General features: G+C 41.3%; 1 protein-coding gene across 1 annotated transcript in view; it reads right to left on the bottom strand.

Annotated features, from left to right (window-relative positions):
• LOC126473309 (polycomb protein suz12-B) overlaps window positions 1-24,923 on the bottom strand; it is a 308,357-nt gene that overhangs the window by 27,832 nt on the left and 255,602 nt on the right. The window contains exons 6-8 of the mRNA XM_050100286.1: window positions 16,097-16,326; window positions 9,620-9,776; window positions 7,129-7,343 (exon numbers count right to left, since the gene is read on the bottom strand). Of these exons, the coding sequence (XP_049956243.1) occupies window positions 7,129-7,343; window positions 9,620-9,776; window positions 16,097-16,326 (602 nt within the window). The remainder of the gene's footprint in view (window positions 1-7,128; window positions 7,344-9,619; window positions 9,777-16,096; window positions 16,327-24,923) is intronic.

Below are 24,923 nucleotides of genomic sequence, written 5' to 3'. Positions count from 1 at the left end.
ACACAGGTAAAAGCATTGTTTGTGTGTGCCAGATAAAGTAGCGGACTCATGTAGTTATTTTGTTTTTATTACTTTTGTTAAATACACCATAAAGAGGAACAATTCATTATGGGATTGAGGTTTTAAGGCCCCTGTGATACCTGCTAAATATAAGATAAAATAAAGGTGTTACCTAATTTGATAATTAATTACAATATAATAAAGTTCTCTCATTTATAAATCTGTCAAGTGTTTAAATATAGACAGGCTATCAGATGAGAACCCTTCAGCCATTGTCAAGTGATGACTGTCGAGTTGTTGCTGCTCCCATCCTGACATAGCTGTGTTACCACATATGGTGCCACAGGTGCCCACTCCACTATCCTAAAAGGTGATGTTTTTGTTTCATGTCCATCGCGCACCCTTCGACTAACCAATGGCCAGGACCTGAGCAGTGCTTAACTGCAAATTGCCGCCATTATTATGGGTGTTACCAGATGATTTTCATCTGTATCTTTTCTTTTATTACATTATCCTGGAAAACATTTCTCCATTTAATGATAGATGTCTCGTTGAATGTAATTCAATGCTTTTTATCCAGAGAATGTTCTGCTACTGCTGATCTCTCAGGACATTGTAGGTGTGAACATCTTTTGTATTCTATACGGCACTGTTTAATAGTGTACACAAGCTATCCAACATAAAACCATCCACACTGACATAGTATTTATTTTATCCCATGAGTTACAAGGTCTGCATCATCTTTCACAGGACTCTTGAGTTGTCAAGTTTTGCTGTACATTGGTAGACTGAATCTATTTCCACACTTCCTGAGGAGCTGACTAATTCTTCCTGTCAGTTACAGATTGTCAAAAACTTTATCTTCTTCACTTCTCCCTCGGGGGCCTTCTGTTTGTGTGTCTTTAGTAAAACAACTTGGAAAAGTTGTCATTTTTTGTTGCTGTTTTCCTAAGTGCCCGGCTGATATCAAGGAATAGCAATGCATTACTTATTTCTATCCCCATCCGAAACTTATGTAGTAATGGATGTCGCTGATGTGCTCTAAGACCTCTCCCAGCTTTTCAAGTCCATGTGGCCAGACAATGAACGTGTTTATGTAATGACAAGAGCCACTAGGCTTTGCAGGAGCCATGTCCAAAGCCATATTCACAAAGTTCTGTGAAAAACAGGTTGGTTAAAACTAGAGCTAATGGGCTTCCCATCATGATGCTATCATACACAAAATGATGTCACGATGGTGATTATGTGAGTACACAACAGACACTGATGCTTTGAAATGTCAAATACGAATGGATGATTATCAAAATGATGTTACTTCAGTTTCTTACTGCGTAAAAGTAAAATCTCTGTGGGGTACGAGGAAAATCGAGATCTCATTTACATTACATACACTTGTACATCATTAATTGGTTTTCCTGACGTGTGAGAAGAGAAATAGAGCTATCCAGAAGTGAGGCTATCTCATTCACAGCTGCTAACTGTTGCCGAATTTTATTAGGAGACAAAAATAGTTAACTAGATTTACTGCCAAACAATATAATCACAGCAATATTGGTGTCACTAACTATGCCTCTGTAGGGGCAAAGACAAATGCTACAGAGCCAAGTGGGACATTGTATTAAGGGAAGATGCCACCTAAAATGACCAATTAACTTCAGACTCAGTAGGTATTAGAACAGCATTTTTTTTTTTTTTTTTTTTTTTTTTTTTTAGTGAAGAAGTACACCAAAAGGTTTAGGAGTAATGGCAAATTTTTCATCAACAAATCTGAGCACTGTCTTTGCATAGGCAGACTGTTTTAAGGCATTTTATGAATAGTTTTCATGTGAGATTTCATCATAAACACTGGACTCATTAGTATATCCCTCATTACCCTGTCTTCCAGCACAGTACATCCATTTTTGGAAGTCCCAGCCCCAACTGAAGTAAATGCATGTTAAAATGACTTTATTATATGTTCTCCCTATCTGCCTAGCATGTTCAAATGTGGCAGTAATGGTACTGTTTGGCCGCTGCAACTTTTGCCACTGACAGTTCTGGGAATTGTGGTAGCAGAATACATGTGTGTCCTTAGGGGTGAGGAAACTTGTGGGAGATAGCGTTGTTCAAGTCTGCAACTTTTTGTCATAAAATAGTTTGCTGTCATAAAAATGATTTGTGGAACTAGCTCCGATGATTTCTGACCTCTTCTGACAAGTATCAATTGGAGGTAGGAGCAAAATTGTAGCATCCACACAATAAGCCAAATATTTATTGGTGTGTAACTCAGTCGCTGTTGTTCTTCGTTCATTTTTAGCATCTGACACACACTCAGTCTGTGATTTTTTTGTGTGTCTAATGGTGAACCAATACATCACAGACAAAAAGACAGTGAGACAGTTAACAAACAAACTAAAGTACAAAATTATTCAGGAAATGGACAATAATTCACACAGGAAGCATGTTGATAGCGCAGGCATACATCAAGCCTCCGTCAACATTGAATACAATAGTGAGCAAACAAAAAATATGTGAAGCAGTACGTTACGAAGGAGGAAATGGCAAACAAAAATGAGTGCACAACAGTCAGTTCCCAGAACTGGAACACATTCTATCAAAGGGGATAAAACAAGCTTCTGCTTTGAATATTTCAAAGCATCCAACGGTTCGATCGAAAGGTTCAAGAATCAACAATTATAATTTCATGTATAAATGTGAATGAGAAATTTGGGCAGAAGCGTAAACATTGACACAATTCAGTCATGGAAAAATACTCTTCCATCTATCATACATGGATGAGCAGTGTAACTGCGTAACAAAGATCAGATCTAGAATAGAACTGGCCAGGATGCAATTTGTTAGCATGAAAAAACTTGTCATAAGATTGGATAATAGTTGGCAACAGAGAATGTGAATGATTCATTGCTATGTGTTCTCCATTTATCTCTATGGGTGTGAAAGCTGGACCATTAACTAATATCTAGAGAAAAGAACTGATGTTTTTGAAATGTATCCGTATCTCCGACTCTTACACATACTCTGGGTGCTGAAAATTTCAAATGAAGAAGTCCTTCACCAGATTAAAAAAAATAATAATAAAAAATAAAATAAAAAATAAAAAAAGAACAAAAATAAAAAAATTAAAAAAAAAGAACTACTGTTCACAATAAAACAAAGGAAAACTTGATATCTAGGACACATAAAATGAAGCAAAAGTTACCAATTACAACTCATTGTTGAAGAGAAAATACAAGGTAAAAGATCTGTTGGAATATGAAAGAACTCATGACTGAAGTACATTCGGAGATGGTACAATTGCACAAACGTAGAATCCCGATGATGTTTTTAATGCACATGAAATGGACTACTTTTTTACTTGCTGCCTGACAGAGCTCTTGGGGATGGCTGACTGTATGGCAGTCACATAATGGTATATTTTTTATAAAAAAAGCTCGAGTTCACAGGAGAGAATTTGCCACTGTGGAAAATTTCGTAAAGAGAGGTTAACTGCCTGATAATGTTGTAATGCAAGTGGAACAGTAAAGCTGGTGCCACTAATAATTGAAAAGGTGGGGAAACAATGGAAAATCGAAAATCCAGGAAGGAATATTCACAACATTATAACAAGGATATTGTTACTCACCATATAGCAGAGATGTTGAGTGACAGACAGGCACAACAAAAAGACTACTAAATGAAGCATGTAAGCTTCTGGCCAGAAGGCCTTCATCCAAAGCATACAAAGTACATGCACGCACGCATGCACAGGTTTTCATAATACTGCAAAGGTGGACAGATGCTTTTAAATGTGCACACATTTCCATGTAAATATGTGTCTAATGTGAAAGCACGAGTAACAACAACTGTGCCTGGAATGCAAGATCAGGTGGTACAAATAGGAAAATTATCCTGTTAATTGATCAGTATGCAGAACTTCCCCCGATTGTACAAGCCACCTTCAGCCACTTAACCAAGGCACTATAAAATACCTAAAATAAAAATATAGGAAGATTCTTGCACAGAAGGGGCAGGCCTGTCTTCACACTACAACGAGAAAGGTAACCATCCTAGACACTTCGCATTTCTTAAGAAGAGCTGAGCCATTCCCAGTGAAAATATTGAAAAAAATTAAACGCAAATATTAAAAAGATTTAATATGGACGAGAACTTTTATCTTGATCCGAAATATTATATTGAGTGTGATACTGCCTGCACAGGTGGTATAAATTTTCCTCATTTGTATGATTATTATTATAAGGTCATTTGTGATATTAATTCAATAATATAATAGTTTAAAGTTATTGTTCACCTTTATTTGTAGAAGGTGAGCCCTGTGTCATGTCCGTTTCCTTTTAAAATCAGTATGCTGAGTAATTTTCAGCTCAACAGTTGCAGCTGCCACTGCAGCAACATACGCCATTATGTGGCATTTTTAATTCAGGAAATTAGCAGAAGCGAAGGTTCGCCCGCTTGAAACATAAGAAATATTTTCTGCATAGCCGCCTGATGCAGTGGAAGGAAACATAGTTTTAAGATTTTTATTTTCAGTTACTCGCCGAGATCCAGAGCCGTCACTCTGACTTCAATTATTTGTTAACGGCGGAAAGAACAATTCTCTCACGTGTGTGGGCAGTTGCAAATTATAACAAAGAACTCATACTTGTTAAAAAATTAGACGAGGCAAATACAAAAATATTATTTCAGTTTTCAATTTAAATGCAATGTGTTTCTAGACTGGCTCATATTAAAGTAACTTTAACATGAACAACAAGTTTGTTCATATTAATCTTTATTAATTAGCCAGTTATTACAAGCATGAACTCAAAAGTATAAATAAAATCTCAAAAATAATTTCAATTCAAATCCAAATCACAATCATTAAAAAGTCTCGCGCCCATACATTTTCTTTTACTGCGAGAGTGTCTGGGATTCTATGTAAGTGAACACTGGCTTTCAGTGAAAGCGGGTACATACAGTAGACAACATTCCGGAAAATGAAGAAATTGCATTTGAACCATGGCAGCAAATTAATGGGGCCAGCTGAAAACAAAGACTACCTAAGCTTCGATCCATATGTTGAATGCGACGAAAGTGTTGCAATCTGACAGTCCATGACAATTGATGAAATCTTGCAGGAATAGATAGCAGAGAAACATGAAGTGAAGACTAGGATGAATCAAAACCTTGGCCAGTTTCTAAATATCAGAAGCTATTGAAACAATTGATACAGTTAAAATTTGAGGTTTGACATATTAACTAAAATGGACAACACAATAAAAAAATTAGGATAAAAGAAACTGCCAACTATTGTTATGTGATTCTAGAGTTTCTCCCGGCGTATTTGATAATCAAAATATCCACGGGTATGCTGCCGGTCTATAGTGTCCAACGGGCACAATATTTCGGCGATCATACATCATCAGGTGAACTGACGGACTGAGCTCCTGTGAACGTGCCGGCACGGAGATCCGTACGCTATGGCTGCTCAGGGGGAACTGGGTTCGTCCGCGATGGCGGCCGATTTAAATACCCTCTAAAACTCTAGTACATAGGGCGCACACTATCTCTGACGCAGAGAGTCTACCCCAGGAATTGGAACATCAGAGAACTGTATTTCAAAAAAATGGGTACTCAGAGTGGCAGATTCAACGTGCTCTCCGCCCAACCACTGCAGCACAACCTGTTGAGATGGATGAAGTCACGAGGGAGGAGGTAGGCACTGCATTTATTCCATACACAGGCGCACTCTCGGGGAAAATCGCCCGCATTCTGAAGAAACACCGGGTCGGAACTGTGTTTTGTCCTCCAAATAAAACTCGTGCACTGGTGGGGAGCGCCAAAGATGACCTCGGTTTGAGGAAGGCCGGTGTGTACCAGATTCCGTGTCAATGTGGCAAGTCGTATATTGGTCAGACGATGCGTACCATCGAGGATCGATGCCGTGAACACCAGAGGCACACTCGACTGATGTATCCGAGCAAGTCGGCGGTCGCTGAACATTGTTTGTCGGAAAATCACGCCATGGAGTATGACCGCACGAGGATTCTGGTACAGACGTCGAGATACTGGGACAGCGTTGTTAGAGAGGCCATCGAAATTCGCACCAATGACGACCTCATAAACCGTGACTGTGGCTACAATCTTAGCAAGGCTTGGGAACCAGCGATCGGGTTAATCAAGAGTAAATCGAGCAAACGTATAGTTGTGACGACCACGGCGGACAGAGCCATCACACCGACGTCATCTCAGACGCCGTCGCAATCTGTTCCACCGCGCGACCGTGGCGCAGGGCGCGGACAGCGGAGAGAGCGCGCCACGGGCGGAGGGTATTTAAATCGGCCGCCGTCACGACCTAACCCAGTTCCCTCTGAGCAGCCATAGCATACGGACCTCCGTGCCGGCACGTTCACAGGAGCTCAGTCCGTCAGTTCACCTGATGATGGCGACATGTATGATCGTCGAAATATTGTGCCCGTTTGACACTATAGACCGGCAGCATACCCGTGGATATTTTGATTAACTATTGTTATGTTTTTCAAACATCTGAGGAGACAGGACTACATACTGAAACTTATTATACTAGAGTGCAGTTAGGCTAAGATGTATAATATACGGATGACAACCACTAGTCAATTACCAGGTGCAATTCCATGAATGTGTTCTGGAAAAGGCACATTTTGCATTATGATTTATTGAGACAACATGTCAGGAAGTATGGTCTTAAGAGACTAGTTTCACCACAAATATTTAATTCAGGATTTTCACTGCCAAAAAAATTGAATTGTTACCAAATTGAGAATTTTTCAGTAGAACATTCTCCCACTTACGACACTGAGTCTGTGGACCCTTCAAAAATGTGCTAATGAGATACCACCGCATACACAGTTATGCAGAAATAAAACGAATTCTTGGAATGTTAAACATGTCTTCCGCTACAGGAAATAGCTGAAGTAGTTACCACTACTTGTTGTTGGAATGTTCCCCTTTCTTACACACACATTTTAAACTTCTGTAATTTAGTAAAAATTTCAGTGAAATTTTGAGGAGAAAGATAAGCTTAATAAAATTTATATCACAAACACACATAAAGCAAATAAACTAACATATAGTAACAACAGGCACCACAGAAGTTGTGAAAAAACTACTCACAACATATGTAAATGTGAAACGTGAGTGACACAGTTTCAGGTGCTTGAGCAAAGCATAGAGTACAACACAATCAAGAGAGCACCAAGGACACGTTAGATCTTCACATGCTTCTGTTTGTTGTCGGCTATTATTGTTGTACAAAAACTGGTATACAATCTGCAGACGAGGTTCCTTCTTGATTGGTGCAACAACCTTTGTACTGTTGTTACAACGCTCTGGAAAAGCAAACACAGCAACGATTACATACCAGCTACCACAGGGCATTAAACATACAAACTCCATAGGAACAAAAAGTTAGATGCACTCTTACTAGTAAGATAAGAAAGTAACACAAAAAGATAAACTGTAATGGCAACACTACAGTAAAAACCAATTCTCTAATCTTGTCTGATGTATTTCCTGGGAACTCTCAATGCTACCATCCAAATAAATAAATAAATGTATATAGAACAAAATAATTTCTTAATGGCATAGCAATATACTGTTTGATTTCTAAACGCATACTTTTTTTCCCCAAGTGATTGACAGAACTGGATGTTGTGAAAAATGCACTACATTAAAGGTGAAAATGTCGTATGTGTAGTTTGGTCTCCTGAATTTCCTACCTATCAGTATGATTATCTTCAACAGATCACTTCAGTTCAATGGTTACATTGATTAAGCAATTTATTTAAGTCTCACTACATAACTTGATTTGGTCTAAGAATATTAACACAGACATTTAATTTGATTGAAGTTTGTAGTAAAATCAAAATTCTATAGTTCTCATATCTTTACAATGTCATCTGACAATAACTTACTCAGAAAGTAACCACTCAATATCACTTGATTAAAGTAGTATTTGCTGGGAAACTATGAAAACCAATTTTTGCTTTAAAAACACTTTCTGACAATCATTTTCTTTAACATCTCATTTTTATTGGGAGAGGGGAAGAATGTTTACAAGGACCTTCATTATTGGTTGTAGGTTTCTCGGCTGTATGCAAACCAAACTCAACTGGTTCACTTTTGGTTGTTAATGAAATGTATTGATTTTTTTCAATTAACAACACTCTTATCGAGTTAATCCTTTACCTCTCTCATTGTGTCCTCAATGCACAACTTAATTATCAGTGGTGACAATGAGCAATTCTGACTTACACCTTTCCGGATTCTGACCTCACCTCATGTATCGCACAACAATATCCAACTGTGGATCCACCTTCATGCAAACCACTTTTGTTATTTATTTATCCCCAAACTAGTTTCAGCAACAATATCACCGTCATCAGCTGGTTCTTTGGTTCTAAAACATGCAAACTAGCATACTTGTAAACACTGCTTCTTGAATGCCTCTACTTCTCCAAGAATCAAGGTGATCCTCTTCCAAACAGGTTTCAACTAATCTTTTCATTCTTCACTGCAGTACTCTCACAAGCACATTCGATATATATGATATTAAAATTACTTTGTGCTGATTTTCACACCTTTCCATAGCTAAACAATTAGATTATTTTAAGTATCTTTATGGAACATTTCCATACTCATGAATTTCACTCACAGATTTGTATAATTTTTGCTTTGCCCTTTGGCCTACTGCCTACAGGTTCTGCTGGTATTTCATCTACACAAGGACATTTCTTTCTTCCAAGTTTGTGCAATTTTTTTCCCACTGAAAGATAAGAACTGAAGCTCCCCAACCATCTTGCAATTTATCTTCATTTACAATTGGCATAATTTCTTCTGAGGAACTATATACCTTCTTCAATCCGTATTTTCTTCTTCCATTGCCCAATTAACTTTTTTCACCCGTACAGTCCCATATCAAGTTTATCCCATGCTACACCGGTCAAAGCAGTTACATCATATGCCATCACTGACAATTTCAGCACAGCATTTTATGTGGGCATGACCATGAACTAGCAGTCCACCCAAACAAATGGTCACTGCCAAACTGTGGCCAAGAGCAGAGTTAACTATTCAGAGGCACAACACTCCGCTGAGCACACAGGTTCAATTTCAGAAGCTATTTCACAATTCCTGTCATCTGGGTCACCCTCCAACACCGCCTAATTTAAGTAACTTTGATGGGAATTGTCCTTCAACGCATTCTTCAGTCCAATAATCCTGACCTCAATCTCCACAAGCCCCTAACCCACACACCCATCTCAACCCTGCCCCATGGTCCCTCTCCCTGTGTGTGTGTGTGTGTGTGTGTGTGTGTGTGTGTGTGTGTGTGTGCGCGCGCGCGCACCAACGCTTGTGCTGAAATAATAAAAATGCTAACGTTCTAATGTTATCACTTTTCTCATCAGACTGAAAATAGAATACAACATATGTGCAATTACATTAAATGTAGTTGGAGTCCTAGTTTTAGTTCTACTAAATAAATAAATGGGTAACATCCATAATTATAATAAATATGAAAGTGAAGAAAATTCCATAAATTTTATATTATAAAAGTCTGATTTAGTTTTCTAAGTAACGCATACAAATAAATGCTGTGTAATACCTGGTCTGTTCTCCTTATTGCTATTTGAATCAAGGCACTGATCATGAGGACGAATTGGCTTAGGTCTATCCACTAATCCATTACTTGGCTCTGTTGTCCAGTTGAGTCTAAACTTTAACGTAGGACCCTTGCTGAATACTTGGAAGGGTACAGTGTCCTGGTAACAAGTAAACAGAAAAATTCCTTTACTATTATCAATTTTAACAGCAGCAGCAGCAGCAGCAGCAGCAGCAGCATCAGTAGCAAAAGTAACAGTGACATAAATAGTAATCACAGTTTAAAAAATCCACTCTGAAATTCATGCTCATGAGGGGGCTTTTAAGAATAAATATTACACTAACTTAGGGTGTCCAGAAATTCAGGCCAATTTTTCGCTTTTCTAGGGCAATATTGTGCTTAGTCCTTAACCAATTTTTATTGACTTTATGACAAAATCTACAAATTTTGTCACTATATAGAAATACAATGAGGCTGTACTGTGAAAAGAACCTTGAAAAGAACATTGTTTATTTTAACTAAGAAAGAAACATACCAGGATCTGACAATTGAATTCAAAATGTAAAATGTAATTTGAATTAAAACAATTACAGGAAAATTAGAATGAGTCTACTTTGCAAAGGTATTTCAGTAAAAACTTACACTTTTTACAAACAGATCTAAGAATAAAATCAAATACAATTTGAGCAAAATTATTTTGTAAAGAATAGGAATAGACTAGTCTGAGAAGGGTATGCACGTGAACATTAAATGAAGTCTCAAGTTGGTAGTTTTTACTTACAGAATTACTTCTTCAAGCCGAGAAACTTCTTTTTCAGCATTTTCCATGAATTTTGTTTTCATATTACTTGGTACACTTAGCCTTTCCACACTCACTTTCTTCTTTCTCTCATTTTCTTTTGAAGACTTCTCAGTTGCCCTTTTCTCTATTACTGTTTCACTGTACCTACCAAGTGCATTTCTGAAGATATGTATAAACTGCTTTGCGATAGTTACAAGTACAACACCCCTATCACCTTGACTGCAACATGAACAGCACGGACAGCTGTGAGAGAGGCTTCAGTCAAAATTTTGACCAGACTACAGCTGTCAGAGAAATCTCTTTCAAGGCTGGCACTGCCATGGAAGAGATTGCAAGCAACCTCAATAAATCTCTTCACATTTTCACATCCACTCTTGACTCCAATGATCATCACCCAGAACTGATTGATGTGAACAAGAATTCACATCAAATTCTTCAAGGATTTCCTTTACCGACACGATTTCTACTACATTTCAGAACTCACTGGCAATTGCATTAGCCTCATAACCATCAAAGCAATTCCAGGTAGTGAGATGTGTCAAAGCTATGCCTAACTATCTTTTCTCATGATCAGCATTAATTATCACTTGTGGGTTCAAACATGGAAAGCCCTTTGTAAAGGAATATACCAGCAGCAATTTATCCAAAATTTTGGATATCATACTCTTCAAAAATGGAAGATACTAGTTCCGGAATTGGTCCAATATGACACACTGACCCAGAGCTTTTTTGGTTCTGTACCTGATAATGAGTTTTGTAGGATCCCCCTAAATGGGTCAGGTGTGCACTACGCATCAGAGGCTGTCACTCAGCTAGCTGACTGTGTGTGAGGTGCACCCAAGGGTTTTTAGATTAAGTGACTCTCCATCCAATAGAGGTAACGATAGCTGTTGGAAAACCAGAAGTATCAGTGTAAGATCGAAAGAATTATCTCCCCCAGGAGAGAGTATTAGAATCCTAATTGTTAATATCCACAACTTTCACAACCAAGTGCCAGAGTTTGAAGCACTACTGAAAAGCAGTGAAGCTCACATAATACTAGGTACAGAAAGCATATTGAAAGGACAGGCAAATGGACATGGTGTGTTTGCCGCAGTAGACCAGAAACTCAAATGCACCCAGATAGAAACTGATGCTGCATGTGAGATTGTTTGGGCAAGACTCAGTATCAGGGGTGGACATAAAATGATAATTGGATCCCTCTATCACCCCCCAGACTCATCTACAGAAACTGGAAGCTTAAGAGAAAACTTCAGTTCACTCGGACCTTAGTTTCCCTATCATACTGTAATCATTGGTGTAGACTTAAATTATCCCACAATCAATTGGGAAAATTACAGTTTTATTGGGGTAGGTGAGATAAGACATCCTGTGAACAATTACTAAATGCCTTCTCTAATAACTATATTTAACAGATAGTTTGGAATCCCACTCATGATAGATAAATATTGGATCTAAGGGCCCGTCCACACGCAACGATCTGTCTGCGCACATCACATCTGCGCGGACAGATCGTTACGTGTGGACAGAAGATTTGCACCAACCTGAGGTGTGTGCAAACCTGGAAGTTGGAGTTGGAGGTTTGAGCGAAACCTCTCAAATCTGTGGGTTCAAACTACATCTGCGCAGACAAGTTGGAGCGTGTGGACAGGAGATCGCCGCAAATCTGGCACGAAACAGCTGTTTGCTCATTCTAGTGTTTGTATTTGTGCGCACAGGGCATTAAAATGGCTGATACTCATCAGTGTTCTCGAGAGTTTGTAAGTGAATTCATTGAAATATATAGAAACCACCCATGTTTGTGGAAGATTAAAGTAAAGAATATAGTGACAGAGACAAAAAGACAGCAGCATACAATGCTCTAATTGAAAAATTGCGGGTATTATTTCACTCAACTCTTGTTTCGACATTGCAGTTGAAAATTCCAAATCCCTGTAGCTCCTTCCAGTTGCTAGGAATCTTAATGTTACTGCCAGCCGTTCATGAGGAGAAATTGCCCTTCTCTATACAAGTATTTTTTCTCATAATATGAGGGGTTACAAGCTTTAAGAGAGAATTATAATTTCCGACATCCATCCGCAAATAATTTCGCCAGTCGTTAGGTTCGCCCTGCAACTCTCGCAGTAAATTTACGTGAGAAAACTGCTTTCGCTTTAGCAGCCACTGTCTACACCATTTTGACCGCTTTCTCTGTTTCCTGCGGTTGGTCTGAATGTTTTTTGCAACACAAGTTGCGAACACAGACCACAACAGAACTTCCTCCATTTCTATGTTTCAAAATAACTGAATTAAGTTTTTGACGTTTACGGGGAGCGTAGTTGCTTGCCACTGATATTTCTTTTCTATACCGACAGATGGTGGGCGAGTAGTAGATTGGGGTTGTGTCGTGTGAACACACAACATTTGCAGTGATCTTTTGCATGTACAGACGTCTGCGCAGACAGATCGTTGTGTCTGGACCGGGCTTTATGGCAACAAATAGACCTGACCTGTTTGAGGATGTCCACACTGAAACTGGTATCAGTCAGCATGATGCAGTTGTGGCAACAATGACTACCAAAGCACAAAGGACAACTAAGACAAGCAGCAAGATATATGTGTTCAGTAAACTAGATAAAAAATCAATAGTGGCATACCTCAATTAGGAACTTGAAGCTTTCAACACACAGCAAGAGCATGTAGAGGAACTATGGCTTAAGTTTAAAAGAATAGTTGACCATACAATGGATAGATATGTACCCAGTAGAGGGTGTATATGCAGAAAAGAAAGAAAAAATTGTGGGATTTTTTATGGATTTGCCAGTTAAAAATACACTTTTTACCAGGTGAAAATATACTTTTTGTGATAAGTTGCAATATACTTTCCCTCAGAGCAGTAGAATCTCAATTCTTTGAATGGTAGTAAAGGTTCTATACACTGGCGTAGAATTTCCTGGCACTTTAGGAAATGAAACACAGAAAAATAAGAATTTGGGAACGATCTTTGATGTGGAGCAAAATGTACACTGCATATTTTCCTATTACAAAAGTATAAATACAAATTCCACCAAATACAGTACGGCATCTTCCGAAGCACTGAAATCGAGATTGTCAACTAGTCATAGCTTATGCCATGCGATCTCAACAGCCAATGACAACAGATATTCAGAGCACAGGACATGTAATTTAGTCAACCAAGCACCATCACAGTTAAGTAGCCCAAACACAGAAATAAGAAAATTTGGTGGTTTAATTTAATATATATACAATGTAGTTACAAGAAAAGCTAAGCTTTCACATATGATACTGGCTGCAAAAAAAGTTTTGCTGTGTCTCTGTGTCACTGTGATACAGAATGAACTGGACTGGCAGACGTAAACTATCCAGAGAAAGTCTACTGACAAAATTTCAAGAACTGGCTTTAAATGATGACTGTAGGAGTATACCACAAGCCCCTATGTACCATTCCCATAGGGATCATGAGGATAAGATTAGAATAATTACTGCACACAGAGAGGCATTTGAACAATCATTCTTCCAGCACTCCGTATGTGAATGGAACGGGAAGAAACCCTAATAACAATGGGACGAGTTCAGATGAAGGTGTAAATATAGAAATGCGACAGGGACAGTTGGTGGCAAGCGGAAGGCAACAGCCTCTTCCCTCCCCATCCCAATCGTGAAAACCTGCCCAACCACCATTCAGCATAATGTTGGGACGGCAATGTTGGACTGGTGGGGGCTGAACTCTGGACCAGTACGTGTATAAATATCGCCAGCACACAGAAGACACCTCATTCCATCAGCACCACTTGATGGTGGAATGGTTTTTCACCAAAGTAGCATGGTCTGTCACTAATTAGATCCAGCAGTAAACCTTAGAATTTCATAAGCAAACACTTTCGGTTGTTATTTTCCCCATCCTTTGTCTTCCCTTTTACCTCTTGCTATCAGTGCATCATATCTCCAGAAAATATTGTTGTATTTTAAAGTTTCTCCATAGATTGACTACCTCAACCTAAACTCTTAAATCTTTTTGTTGTCAAAATGTGATGTTACTTGCACAGCTTGGATAAATTGGTTATATCTCTTACACAATATATAACGATCCATGTAGAGCCTTCCTCAAGAACAAGGTACACAATCATCTTTATGTCCATTTTCATGGATACGACTTCCTCAAATCCTGCACTGAAATGAGATCCATCCTTCATGAAATCCTCCCAACTCCACCAAGAGTGTCTTTCCGCCGTCCACCTAACCTTCGTAACCTCTTAGTTCATCCCTATGAAATCCCCAAACCACCTTCCCTACCCTCTGGCTCCTACCCTTGTAACCGCCCCCGGTGTAAAACCTGTCCCATGCACCCTCCCACCACCACCTACTCCAGTCCTGTAACCCGGAAGGTGTACACGATCAAAAGCAGAGCCACGTGTGAAAGCACCCACGTGATTTACCAACTGACCTGCCTACACTGTGACGCATTCTATGAGGGAATGACCAGCAACAAACTGTCCATTCGCATGAATGGACACAGGCAGACAGTGTTTGTTGGTAATGAGGATCACCCTGTGGCTAAACATGCCTTGCTGCACGGCCAGCACAACTTGGCACAGTGTTACACCGTCCGAGTTATCTGGATACTTCCCACTAACACCAACCTATCCGAGCTCCGGAGATGGGAACTTGCTCTTCAATATATCCTCTCTTCCCGTTATCCACCAGGCCTCAATCTCCGCTAATTTCAAGTTGCCGCCACTCATACCTCACCTGTCAGGCCTTTACAAATGTCTGCTTGTGTCTGTGTATGTGCAGATGGATACGAGTATGTGTGCGAGTGTATACCTGTCCTTTTTTCCCCCCTAAGGTAAGTCTTTCCGCTCCCGGGATTGGAATGACTCCTTACCCTCTCCCTTAAAACCCACATCCTTTCGTCTTTCCCTCTCCTTCCCTCTTTCCTGATGAGGCAACAGTTTGTTGCGAAAGCTTGAATTTTGTGTGTATGTTTGTGTTTGTTTGTGTGTCTATCGACGTGCCAGCGCTTTCGTTTGGTAAGTCACATCATCTTTGTTTTTAGGTATATTTTTTCATACATAACAATTTGGATTTCCCTATGCTGGTTTCTCTCTCTCTCTCTCTCTCTCTCTCTCATATATATGCATACCTATTAAACTTGCTAACCAACATTAGTACTCTGATAGTGCCTGCTAGAAATAAGACTGATTACATACTTCAATACTAACTCTATATATAAACGGGGTGCAAAGTGTACATTATCAAAGAGACGAAAAGGTGTTTATTTTGCATTCTGCTTTCCATTTATATGAACTATACTGAAGGACTCTGAACTCCTTCACTGCATTTATTCATGAGGTGTCTCCTAGATCCAGCTCAATCTGATTCAAAATAGCATTACAACACTGCATCAGATATTTCTTACTAGACATAATCCCCTTGCCACAAAAAGTTTAAGTGACAGTGTTTAGTCATTTTCTCAATTTTTTTTATCTTCGATGAAGAATTTTAGCCAACTGTCCCTTCACTTCAAGTGGCAAGGAATTGTGCCTCTTGTTGTACTTTTTTATTAAAAGAGGGTGAGGAAATGAAATTCATATGCATTACGCCATATTATGCTTTCTCTTTTTTGATACATGTATTTACTTTGAAAAGCCACATTTGTTTTGTAAGATTATATTCACCTCTTTTACTTCTCCAATTGCCTCCCAGGAGGAATGCTTCTTAGGTGACTGCCTTACACTAGCTTGAACTTCCTGTAGTATAAGTTCATAGTCACCATCTGTGAGAAGACAGCGATTATGTTTGTCATAAACTACTAGCTCAGCTCCATACAGTTTGACTTCTTCTGGTTGATTTTGGCCTTGAGCTTTGGCTGGACCAGAAGATTTGCGTCGTTTCTGTGCGGGTTCCACTAAAAAAAAACAAAAAAAAAAAATTAGGTTTTAAAATAACACAAACAAAAACTGACCAGCTGTTAATCACACTGTGCAACAATGTACCGAAAGCAAATGAAAACTGTGTTTTAAAAAAAAAATACACAAACTCTGTACACAGTTTGAACTATACAATAACAATACATACTGTTTAGTAGCCAGGCCATGGATCAATAAATTACTTACATAATGTGAAAATTGTAATAACTGAGACTTAAGGAAGAATCTCTCCCACACAAGAATACATAGTGGCTATTCAGCTATTAATAAAAGTTCCAGAAACTTATTCAGTAAAAGGAATGTAATAGAACAAGGAATCTAATAGAACAATCAGGTTTTTCTTGCTTCAAATAAGCAATAAATGTTGGCCACAGATGAGTGATGACTATGGTCAGCCGGCCGGAGTGGCTGAGCGGTTCTAGGGGCTACAGTCTGGAACCGCACGACCGCTACGGTCGCAGGTTCAAATCCTGCCTTGGGCATGGATGTGTGTGATTTACTTAGATTTAAGTAGTTCTAAGTTCTAGGGGACTGATGACCTCAGAAGTTAAGTCCCATAGTGCTCAGAGCCATTTGAACCATTTGACTATGGTCACTGCATACTTGTTTCAGCTGTGTATATGTATATGGTTTAACTGTGTATGTGGTGTCAGCTAACAGAAACTAGCTACCAATGCCTTCTCTTAAGTGATGACTTTCAAAGGATTCAGTGAAGAAGGGAGTGAGGAATGGAAGAACAAATACTGGGGTTGAGGAAAGGAATGTATACAAATAATGGAGGAGAGAAGACAGAAAACAAGGATGAGAAGGCAGAGGCATAACTGAAACACAGGGAAATATTAGTGTGGTTACAAACCTCTGAGCAAGTAACATCAAGTGACACTTAGTGTTCTTTCTTACAAGTAATCTCCCATGCCCAAGTTTTTAAAGAATTAAAGTCCCACGTATAAAATGGTTTCAAATATGTGATTACTTTACAAATGAGTTACTGTGTTAAATATTCGATGTTAAGCACGTAAAACAATTACGTCTGAAGACATAAAATCCTAATTATGTTGGTTTTATTAGTTTCGGATTATTCACCCAAAGATTGGATGGCTGGCTGGCTGGAAGATTAAAGGGAGCAAATTACTAGGTCATCAGTACCTTTATCCTCAGACAGACAGGTCTGCATGACAGTAGATCAGGGATAGCCTACTGCGCAAAACCCATCGGAAGGAAACCCTCAGGTCTACGTAAGACCAACAAAGGCGAGATAAGAAACAAAAAGAAGAATGGGAGACAGAGGAAGAAAGGCAGGCAAGATGCCCCATATAGGGAGTAGTTGGGAGCTCCAAAAGCAGGGCGTAATGATGGGACATCCAACCCCAGCCATCACCACTTACCAGAGTTACTCTACTCATAAATTGCCTAGGAAAGACTGGCAACAAGGACATCACAAAAGCAGCACAGAGCGACAAAAGATGAACAAGTCTAATGCACCACACAAGAAGGGGTAAAACAAGTAGGGGTGAGGGTGAGGACCGGATTGGACCATGAAGCCCAGACAGCCACAGCCCGGTCTGGGCAGAGAAGGCAACGGAGTTTTCTGCCAACCTCTCAGTAGGCCTAAGTCAGCCACTGAGACATCAGCTCCTAATACCAGGGATAATGAGGTGGGGAGATTAATAGTCTGCCGCAGGGTGGCTACGTTGGGACAGTCGAGCAAAATGTGGACCACTGTCAAACGCGAACCATAACGACAATGGGGTCGGTCCTTGCGATACAGGAGATGACAATGTGTCAGTCAAGAACGGATGATGGGAAGCCTGCAAAGGACAAAAGAGTCCTTGCAAGAGACCTGCATGGAGGACCTCGACAGATTTGTAGTCTCCTTTATCACTCTTAGTTAGTTTGGTGAAGTCAAAGTGAGCCATTCCGTATTCCAGATTCCTAAAACTTGATGGCATAATACCCACCTTAAGAGTTGGGTTACTGGTAGCCAGTTTATCCCAGCTATCAGCGAGTTCATTCCCCGGGATGCCAAGAAGGTCCACATTGCTCGCAGGCATACAGGGACTCCTGAATAGCAATGACCAAGGGATGGCAACGGCAACACATGTCGAGACCTAGCTAACTGCTCAAGGAGTCGCTGCAGATGACAAAGGATCCACTGGTGCAGGAATGAATATGCTGAAGAGCACAAGAGATGCTACCAACTCTGCCGGGCAACACTACAGCCGTCCAGCAAGGAGCACAGTTCAGTATGTCCCGTGTGAGTATAAGTGAAGTCCATACAACCAGAAACCATCGAGCCTCCAGTATAGACTACTTCTGAACCCTGGGATGCGTCAAGGCTGGAGGAAGATTGGTGGTGGAGGGCCTTGCGAGGGATAGAGTCTTTTGGACCAGGTGAGAGATCAAGATAAAGCTGTGGCTGAGGGATGCACTACAGAGGTGTAATTGAGTGGACCTGGAGTTGAGGTGGAAGAGGAAACAACTGCAGTTCAGAGAGGAGGGACCAGATGTAGATTGCGATCATAATCTCTGATATGGGCTGCTGTTGTGGGAAAAGGATTTCCATGTTAGGAAAGAGGAGACGGTAGTTAGGATGCTCATGGGAGCTGTGAACATGTGTGGCATAACTGAAAAGCTGTTGTTGGCGCTTGACTGGCAATGGATGGGTACAAGCCTCCATCAGTAACCTGTTTAGAGTGCTGGTTCGAATGGCTTCTGTTACAAGTCGAACCCTGTATTGAATCCAGTATCAACAATGCTGAGGGCTATGCCAAAACATATGCCAGATTCCCATAATCAAGACAAAACTTGATCAGGGATTTACAAAGCTGCAGAAGGGTAAAGCAATGTGCACCCCAGCTGGTGTTACTGAGGCAGCAAAGAGTGTTCAGGCGCAGCCAGCACTTTCACTTAAGCTCGTGAAGATGGGTAATCCACATCAACCGAGAATAGAAGACTAGTTCTAAAAAGCAGTAAGTCTCTGCCACAATGAGCAGTCAGTCCTTGACGCAAGGTTCGGATGTGGATGAGTGGTACGACGTCAACAGAAGTGCATGATGTGAGTCTTGGCGATGAAAAAACTACGGGTGAGAGCCTATGCCTGCACCTTTCATATGGTGTTTTGCAGTCGATGTTCAGTGACACCCACACTAGAGAAACAATAGTAGAGGCACAAGTCATCAGCATACAAGTAGTATGATACTGAGCACCCCAAAACTCCTACTAGACCATTGACGGCTACTAGAAATAGAGGGACACTCAATACAGAGCCCTGTGGGACCCTATTCTCTTGGACATGGGGGTTACTGAGGGAAGCACTAACTTGAACCCAGAATGTATAGTGTGACAGGAAGTTGCGGATAAAAATCGGGAGCGGACCCCAGAGGCCCCACTCGCGTAAGGTAGCAAGGATATGGTGTTGCCATATGGTGTTGCCATATGGTGTCATGAGCCTTTTAAAGGTAAAAAAAAAGATGGCTATAAGATGTTGACATTAGGCAAAAGCTGTTTGGATGGCGGACTCCTGGTAGCCCGAAGACCCCAAGACTCAAGGAGCCAACACAGCCACCTGCTCGCAATGTGTTCAAGCAATGTACAGAGAACATTGTTGAGACTTATAACTGTCCATCTCCAGAGGGTGCTTACCCCGTTTCAATACTGCGATGGGAATTAGTCCTCACAGCAGATGCAGTTACAGATGCAAGGATGCGATTTTGTCAAACCACTGACAGGTACTTGATCATTTGATTGTGGATGTGGTCCAGTCCTGGTATTGTATCTGGGCTGTGGGCTACGACACACGGATTCCCACTCAATGAATGGACGATTATATGGCTCCAGGTGGCATATAGCAGAGGATAATTGCTTTTGCTCCGCCCATTGTTTTAGGACAAAAAAGGCAGAGCAAAATGTTTGACAACAGTGTCTGGGTCAGTGTAGACAGTACCACTCAAGGTAACACCAGGTAGATCTGCAGGAGTCTGGTATCCGTAAAGACGTCTGATTTTTGCCCAAACCTGCAAAGGGAAGGTACGTGGTACACTGGTTGAAACGTACAATTCCCAGCACTTTTGTTTCAGTCACTTTATTAGGTGGCAGACCAGGGTATGGACCCATTTAAAGGTAATGGGGTGCTCCATCAATGGGTGCCGCTTATGGCACTGGAGAGCCCGTCTAGATTTCTAATGGCTTCTGCGATATCTGATGAGCACCAAGGTACTGTCTTCCATCAGGGCGGGCCCGAGAAACTGGATTGTCAAATCAGCTACTGAAAGAATGGCTGTAGTTGTATTCTGGACTGCTTAATCAATATCTCCATGCGGCAGAGAGCCAAGGGGACAGCAGAAATGAAAGCACCCTAATTAGTACTGTTGAGAGCCACAATTTTGAAGATTGGTGGCAGGTCAAGTCCAACAATGGGGACAATGTGTTTATTTAATGAAACATTATAGAGAACCCAGGAAGTGGAAACTCAAGTCCCAATCATGTGACAGCCAGAGCGAGAGCACCAGCAGCAGCGAGTACTGTTTGTATAAAGCGTTTTTGTACTTATTTGCTGCGCTTAGCTTTTAAATAGTTTTTCTGGGAAAACCTAGCGTAGTTTTCGCGTCTCGTATTTCAGTGAGTGTTTCTTGATTATCAGAGTAGCTCATCAGAAGATTATCTTGGGAATTTGTCACCGTATAGAGTAGGGTAAACATAGTCATGTGTAGGGACTGTGGTTGTTGTGAGCGGACGCAAGGAGAATTGGCCACTCTTCGGGGGCAGGTGGAGGCTTTGTCTGTTAGGCTCATCGAGCTCGAGGCGCAGGCGTCGGCTCGTAGTGGCGTTGGGGCAACTGTGGTGAGACCTATGCCTACTTCGGTGGCCTTGGAATCACATGGAACCCCTGATGTCGCTGCATCTTCCGGCAGTGAGCATCTAACCGGTCAGCCATCACTCCAGGGTGAATGGCGGACAGTGGTGGGCTCGCGCATGCCTGGCCGAAAGGCGAAGGTGGGATCTGGCCGCGTGGCAGCTGCCTTACCCCTTTCCAACAGGTACGGGGTGCTTCCTAGTGGTGATGACATCGTTTCCGAGCCACCACAGGATGCCTCGCCTGTTGGGCCAGTGGCCGATTCTCCGGCAAGGTCCCGACAGTCACAGAGGGCGGGCCTATTAGTTATAGGGAGCTCCAACGTTAGGCGGGTTATGGAGCCCCTCAGGAAAATAGCGGGTAGGTCGGGGAAGAATGCCAGTGTGCACTCGGTGTGCTTGCCGGGGGGTCTCGTCCGTAATGTGGAGGAGGCCCTTCCGGCAGCTATTGAACGCACTGGGTGTGACCGGCTGCAGATAGTAGCACATGTCGGAATGAATGACGCCTGCCGCTTGGGTTCTGAGGCCATCCTTAGTTCCTTCCGGCGGCTGGCTGATTTGGTGAAGACAACCAGCATCGCACGCGGAGTGCAAGCTGAGCTTAATATCTGCAGCATAGTGCCCAGAGTCGATCGCGGTCCTCTGGTTTGGAGCCGTGTGGAGGGTCTAAACCTAAACCAGAGGCTCAGACGACTCTGCGACTATAATGGTTGCAAATTCATCGACCTCCGTTATTGGGTGGAGAACTGTAGGGCCCCCCTAGACAGGTCAGGTGTGCACTACACACCGGAAGCAGCTACTAGGGTAGCAGAGTACGTGTGGCGTGCACACGGGGGTTTTTTAGGTTAGAGGGACCCCCCCTTGGGCGAAACGATAAAATACCTGACGGCTTACCAGAGAGGACATTATTATCGTTGATAAAGAACGTCCGTCCTCAGAGACCAAAAACAGGAAAAGTTAACGTAATATTGGTAAACTGCAGGAGTATCCAGGGCAAGGTTCCTGAATTAGTATCTCTTATTGAAGGAAATAGTGCGCATATAGTATTAGGAACGGAAAGTTGGTTAAAACCGGGAGTGAACAGTAACGAAATCCTAGACACAGAATGGAATATATACCGCAAGGATAGGATAAACGCCAATGGTGGAGGAGTATTTATAGCAGTAAAGAATTCAATAATATCCAGTGAAGTTATTAGCGAATGCGAATGTGAAATAATCTGGGTTAAGTTAAGTATCAAAGGTGGGTCAGATATGATAGTCGGATGCTTCTATAGACCACCTGCATCAACAACCGTAGTAGTTGAGCGCCTCAGAGAGAACCTGCAGAACGTCGTGAAGAAGTTTCGTGATCATACTATTGTAATAGGGGGAGACTTCAATCTACCAGGTATAGAATGGGATAGTCACACAATCAGAACTGGAGCCAGGGACAGAGACTCTTGTGACATTATCCTGACTGCCTTGTCCGAGAATTACTTCGAGCAGATAGTTAGAGAACCAACTCGTGAAGCTAACGTTTTAGACCTCATAGCAACAAATAGACCGGAACTTTTCGACTCCGTGAATGTAGAAGAGGGTATCAGTGATCATAAGTCAGTGGTTGCATCAATGACTACAAGTGTAATAAGAAATGCCAAGAAAGGAAGGAAAATATATTTGCTTAACAAGAGTGATAGGGCACAAATCGCAGAATATCTGAGTGACCACCATCAAACGTTCATTTCTGAGGAAGAGGATGTGGAACAAAAATGGAAAAAATTCAGAAACATCGTCCAGTACACCTTAGATAAGTTCGTACCGACTAAGGTCCAAAGCGAGGGGAAAGATCCACCGTGGTATAACAATCATGTACGAAAGGTACTACGGAAACAAAGAAAGCTTCATCATAGGTTTAAGAGTAGTCGAATCATAGTTGATAAGGAAAAGCTGAACGAAGCGAAAAAGAGCGTAAAGAGAGCAATGAGAGAAGCATTCAACGAATTCGAACATAAAACATTGGCAAACAATCTAAACAAGAACCCTAAAAAAGTTTTGGTCATACGTAAAATCGGTAAGCGGATCTAAATCCCCTATTCAGTCACTCGTTGACCACGATGGCACCGAAACAGAGGACGACCGAAGAAAGGCAGAAATACTGAATTCAGTGTTCCGAAACTGTTTCACTGCGGAAAATCGTAACACGGTCCCTGACTTCAGCCGTCGCACGGACGCCAAAATGGAAAATATTGAAATAAACGATATCGGAATTGAAAAACAACTGCTATCACTTAGTAGCGGAAAAGCATCCGGACCAGACGAGATACCCTTAAGATTCTACAGTGATTATGCTAAAGAACTTGCCCCCTTTCTATCAGCAATTTATCGTAGATCGCTGGAAGAACGTAAAGTACCTAGCGACTGGAAGAAAGCGCAGGTCGTTCCCATTTTCAAGAAGGGTCATAAATCAGATGCGAATAATTATAGGCCTATTTCGCTTACGTCAATCTGTTGTAGAATAATGGAACATGTTTTGTGTTCTCGTATTATGACGATCTTAGATAATACAAATCTCCATCATAACCAACATGGATTCCGCAAACAGAGATCATGTGAAACTCAGCTCGCCCTATTTGCCCAAGAAATTCACAGTGCCGTAGACACTGGCGAGCTGATTGATGCCGTATTCCTGGACTTCAGGAAGGCATTTGATACGGTTCCGCACTTACGTTTAGTGAAAAAAATACGAGCTTACGGAATATCGGACCAGGTTTGTGATTGGATTCAGGATTTCCTAGAAGAAAGAACACAACATGTCATTCTTAACGGTTCAAAATCTGCAGATGTAGAGGTAATTTCGGGAGTACCGCAGGGAAGCGTGATAGGACCTTTATTGTTTACAATATACATAAATGACTTAGTTGACAACATCGGTAGCTCCGTGAGGCTATTTGCAGATGACACGGTTGTCTACAAGAAAGTAGCAACATCAGAAGACTCGTACGTACTCCAGGAGGACCTGCAGAGGATTAATGCATGGTGCGACAGCTGGCAGCTTTCCCTAAACGTAGATAAATGTAATATAATGCGCATACATAGGGGCAGAAATCCATTCCAGTACGATTATGCCATAGGTGGTAAATCATTGGAAGCGGTAACGACCGTAAAATACTTAGGAGTTACTATCCGGAGCGATCTGAAGTGGAATGATCACATAAAACAAATAGTGGGAAAAGCAGGCGCCAGGTTGAGATTCATAGGAAGAATTCTAAGAAAATGTGACTCATCGACGAAAGAAGTAGCTTACAAAACGCTTGTTCGTCCGATTCTTGAGTATTGCTCATCAGTATGGGACCCTTACCAGGTTGGATTAATAGAAGAGATAGACATGATCCAGCGAAAAGCAGCGCGATTCGTCATGGGGACATTTAGTCAGCGCGAGAGCGTTACGGAGATGCTGAACAAGCTCCAGTGGCGGACACTTCACTTCAAGAAAGGCGTTACGCAATACGGAGAGGTTTATTATTGAAATTACGAGAGAGCACATTCCGGGAAGAGATGGGCAACATATTACTACCGCCCACATATATCTCGCGTAATGATCACAACGAAAAGATCCGAGAAATTAGAGCAAATACGGAGACTTACAAGCAGTCGTTCTTCCCACGCACAATTCGTGAATGGAACAGGGAAGGGGGGATCAGATAGTGGTACAATAAGTACCCTCCGCCACACACCGTAAGGTG

Source organism: Schistocerca serialis, chromosome 4 (assembly GCF_023864345.2).
Source record: "Schistocerca serialis cubense isolate TAMUIC-IGC-003099 chromosome 4, iqSchSeri2.2, whole genome shotgun sequence".
Lineage (NCBI taxonomy): Eukaryota > Metazoa > Arthropoda > Insecta > Orthoptera > Acrididae > Schistocerca > Schistocerca serialis.
This window is presented reverse-complemented; position numbering and strand designations above follow the sequence as displayed.